This window comes from Eutrigla gurnardus (genome assembly GCF_963514095.1).
Source record: "Eutrigla gurnardus genome assembly, chromosome: 12".
Lineage (NCBI taxonomy): Eukaryota > Metazoa > Chordata > Actinopteri > Perciformes > Triglidae > Eutrigla > Eutrigla gurnardus.
In genome coordinates, this window is record NC_139926.1 from 23485745 (window position 1) to 23490554 (window position 4810).

Genomic DNA, 4810 nt, shown 5'->3' on the forward strand with positions numbered 1-4810 from the left:
CACTCGCCTCTTCCTTCAGCTCCAGATCATCTTGTTGAAATATAAAATCCTGACAAGGACTATTTCATATTTAAAAGAGTTGAAATCAGAGACGGGCAGTTTCTCTGTAACTTGTATATGAAATAAAATTCCTTTTAGTAGTATTTTGTAATTGGCTGACAGGGACATCGTGGAGTCATTTTGTATTTTCTAAATACTTCATGATTCATAAAACTCGGCCAAAATGCCGAACTCGAGGCTTGGAAACCGTAGTCCACAAAGCAACGGCGACGTAACCATGACGACGTCCACTTCTTATATACAGTCGATGGGATGACACACACAGGTGAATTCCCAGACCAGTGACTGGCATGCTAAGTGCTCGCTGCTGTGTATACTTCAACCAGTTATCTACAATCAGGGAATCATCACTTTAATGTTCAACCTGACTCCAACAAGGTCTCTGACTCGACTTCCTATAACCCATAATATCCACAGAACCAGAACCAGCGACGAGTCGTCGTGGTTACCTAAATATTATTCTGTCTCTGTTCATGTAGATTTTTATGATCTGCATAAAAGAGAGACAGTGTGTTTTTCTCTTTCTTTTTTAATGACACGTTGAGACCAGACTAGAGACCAGACTAGAGCCCAGACCAGACCAGACCAGAGCCCAAACCAGGGCCCAGATTAGAGCCCAGACCAGGGCCCAGATTAGAGCCCAGACCAGAGCCTAGGAGCTGAGCTGGCAGAGCAGCGCGACCCCTCGTCTGACCCAGTGTTCGGCAGGCACGTTGGAGTTGAGCGTCATGGCGATGACGTAGTTGGTGGAGTGGCCGGTGGTGGACAGGGTCCCACGCCGCTCGCTGGTCTTGTAGACGGGCGCCAAGAAGCACATCCTCTGGGGGACGTCCTGCCGTTTGAGGGGCTTCAACCACATCTGACGGGGAGAGAGAGAGCGTGGCGATCACTTTTATTCATATTCCACCTCCATCAGCGACTTTAGGAAACAGTCATTCGCTGTTTTCCATTCTAAGCGTTTGACTGGTGGAAGAATCCAACAGGCGGTTCGATTGTAATTCAGGTTCAAAGGTCCGGACATGAAACGCTGCGGAAACTAACCTGGATCTCCCGTTTGTGATCCGACGCCGCCTTACAAATTGGAACTTCGGGGACGTAAACTTATAAAACAATAGCATTTACAAGACGAGTCCCCTTGGGCTATTAAGAAGTCTTGGTTATGCAAAAGGGATAAACTGGGCCACTCAATAAAGAAAACAAAAACTGTTTGTTGCCAGAAAAAGTCGTCATCTGGTTCCACCACCAGCTCCTCTGTGAGGATTTGCATTTCAAAGCCAGCTCTGTTGTGTTTTTTCTCCCCTCTCACATAATAAGCACATTTTTAATTAAGTTCCGCTCTTGTCAAAAACTGATTCTGTTAATAACTTGCCCCGAAATGTCTGAATATTAAAACAAACTCAGTGTTGTGCATTATTCATAATCGCTGAACGCATTGTGCAAAAGAGAGAACAGAGGGAGAACAAAAAAAAACCCAAAAAGACAGGAAACTTGATCAGTCCTCACTCTGCCCGTCTGCTTTCATACAGCGGATCAGTGTTAATGAATGAAACCGTCCTCCTGGGTGGAGCTGCTGCTGCTGTCTGCTGGTTGTTCTCCTCCTCCTTGGAGACTCATTCATTTATTATTTTTAAAAGTTTACAAGCTGAATAACGATGGAATCCAACCCGTTTTCATAATTTGATACGTGAACAGATCCTATCGTTCCAGAGGGATTCACAGAAGCAGGATCAATAAGTAGGATTTGCAACGCGGACGTGGTTTGACTTGTGACTGGCAAGTTTTTGACAGGTGGCATTCTCTCTAATGGCCAGCGGGGGGCGACGGGTGAAGTGAAGAGAACCATGAATGTGTGTGTGCTCCTCCTCACCACAGGCATCGGGTCGTGCAGCACTTTGGGGAAGGACTCGGCAAGAAGCTTGGTCTTCCTGTCCCAGCGGGCGCCGTCCAGGAACAGGCCTCTAATGTACACACCTGAGTGTCACACACACACACACACACACACACACACACACACACACACAGCAGTGGTTAGTGTTATCACATTAAATATGTTTATTAAAGATAGTGTCATAGTGAAGCCACCATCACACACCCGAATCCACTAACACCGTCAGAGTTGTAGCTCTGCTGTGTTGCTGTGTTGGTGTGTTGTTGTGTTGGTGTGTTGCTGTGTTGCTGCGTTGATGTGTTGTTGTGTTGCTGTGTTGCTGTCTTGGCGTGTTTGTGTGTTTGTGTGTTGCTGTGTTGCTGCGTTGCCGTGTTGCTGTGATGATGAACCCCCGCTGGGGAATGGTACAGTCCGAGGCTTCATGTGAGACTCAGGAGACAGCGAGGGTTTGACTGCATGAACACGAGGCTGTGCTTGAACTTATTTTCATATTTTTACACTCTGTCTCTTTTGCACGCCGTCAGTCTTCATCTGTCTGTTTCTCCTCCTTCACCGACGTTCCTCTTATTTCACTTTCCGCATAGAAACCTCCCTTTTTATCCCCTCATTCCCTTTTTTAATCTCATCTTCGCTCTGTCTTTTCTCTAAAGTGGGAGATGTTTTATCAAATACATTATCAAAAGCTACATGTATCCTTATACTCTGCTTTTATTTCTTGAACAATCATCCTTTTTCCTCCCCCAGCCCCTCCCCCATCCTACCATCCTCTGGGGGCCGTTTGTAGGGTTTCTCGTCCAGGACCTCAAAGTCAAAGCCGAGCAAGTCGATGGGGACGGTGTACTTCCTGGCGTAGTTCTGCTGGCTGCCTGTGAGGAAGGCCTGGGTGAAGAAGAATCCCGATATCCAGAACACGGCAGGCGTACCCCGATCGTACCAGTCCTGAAAACACAGCGGGGGTGTTAGAGACAAAACCAGAACACAGAGGACTCACAGGCTCTCTTTAACCAGTGATCCTTTGAGTTCAGCAGCTCTATAATGTTTGCATTTCATAATTAGCACTTAATACAAAGTACAGATGGGAATGTCTTACGTTTTGCAGGTATTTGGTCAGAAGTCGTGGACAAACAGAGAGATTTAAATTCATACATGTTCGCTCAACTTTGGTGTTTTTCAACCTGGATCCTATTTTCCAATGTTTTGTGTGCGAGTGACAAGACTTTTTTAAATCAGTCCAGTGTCGTGTTCAGAACGAGACTTCCCTTGAGTGAGACTGGGACAAGAAAACAAACAGAAAGCTAAAGACAAATGTTTTATTTCTCTGTAGGATCCTTTTCTATAGTAGTCAGACACCACGACTAACAATCTGAGCACATCAGTGGCAAAAACAGGCACTTTTAATGGAAGGAACGTTACACAGTTTCTCTTGCAGTTTGTTACATGAACAAAATAAAACTGTTTCTCTTCTTAACCTTTTCAAAAACACTCAGATTCCCTCAAATATCCAGGAGAAGAATGTGTTTGATGAGAAACCCGTGACTTTCCAGTTCACCCTGTGGGGAGTCATGGGTGGACATTTCCCTTGGATAACACACACACACACACACACACACACACACACACACACACACACACACAGTGCATTCTTTTCACTCCGCTGCGTATAGATGAACAGGAGGGAAACAGTATTCCTCCTGTGGACCTAGAGAGGGAAACATGTGAACTGATTGTTGTTGGAGATAAAGCAGCCGTGTGTGTTTCCCAAAACAAACCTGCCCATGAGTGAAAAGCATGACTACCCCCCCATTAAGCTTAAGGCACAGTTAGTGTTGCCTATAGAGGGTCACTGAGAGGCCAAAACCTGGTTCCAGACCCAAGAAGTCGACCCGACACCTCACTGAGACATTTTATGTTTGTTTTTCCTTTGTTTATTCTATCTGTATGTGTACAGGCTACTAGTACAGGCTAAAGCATTTCAAGGTGCATTTCCATGCTTTTCCAGCACCTTCCAGCTGTGGTAAACTCCATATTTGTATCAACAATCCTCAGTATTTAGTCTACTTATTATGTCACTTGTTCATCACATTAAATGAGATGTTATTGTCCTCTAAACAACCAACATGATGTTTTTTACAGAAGGACCACAAATGAAAGGAAAACTAATTCCACAGAAATATAATCACCAACTATTTTCATCATCAGTTCATCATCAAAAGTCATTTTTCATAAAGAAATGTCAGAAAATGCTGTTTTCAGTCCCTCAAATATGGAGATCTTATTTTCTCTGTTATATATGTCATCACAGAACATACATTTCAAGCACTTTCAAGCACTTTATTCTAAATCCAAGCACTTTTCAAACCTTGAAAACACCACACTAAAATTCAAGTGTTTTCAAGGATTTCCAGCACCCGTACCAACCCTGTATGTAGCTATTGTAACGTTACCATAAACAAACACAGAGTCTGCTTCTACAGTTGATTAGGCGATACCGTTTTAGCATTTAAACAGTGTTTCCATGTGTGTGAATGTTGATATGTATATGATGATGAAGTACGACGGCGTATGAAAAAGAAATGGAGCCGAGAGAGGTGGGCAACATTCAGAGAAAAAAAGTTGCAAATGTGCTCCTTTAAAACTAGCAAATTTGTGACTTTATAAAGTAGCAAAGTTGTTAGTTTTAAAGTAGCAAATTTGCAATTTGTTTTTATATAATAAAGAATCTTCCCCCCCCCCCCTTGCATCGCAATAAAGTAGCAAATCTGAGACTTTATAACGTAGCAAAGTTGCTAGTATTAAAGTAGTAAATCTGCGAATTTATAATGTGGCAAAGTTGTTAGTTTTAAAGTAGCAAATTTGCAATTT

The 4810-nt window shown here is 43.5% G+C and overlaps 1 protein-coding gene across 1 annotated transcript in view; it reads right to left on the minus strand.

The window, feature by feature from the left end:
• Positions 1 to 646: 646 nt before the first annotated feature.
• dnah7 (dynein, axonemal, heavy chain 7) overlaps positions 647 to 4810 on the minus strand; it is a gene marked incomplete at its 5' end in the record, with an annotated part of 64587 nt that continues 60423 nt past the window's right edge. Inside the window, 3 exons of the mRNA XM_084022108.1 lie at positions 647 to 919; positions 1928 to 2031; positions 2710 to 2887. Coding sequence (XP_083878234.1) covers positions 713 to 919; positions 1928 to 2031; positions 2710 to 2887 — 489 coding nt within the window. The 3' untranslated portion in view covers positions 647 to 712. The remainder of the gene's footprint in view (positions 920 to 1927; positions 2032 to 2709; positions 2888 to 4810) is intronic.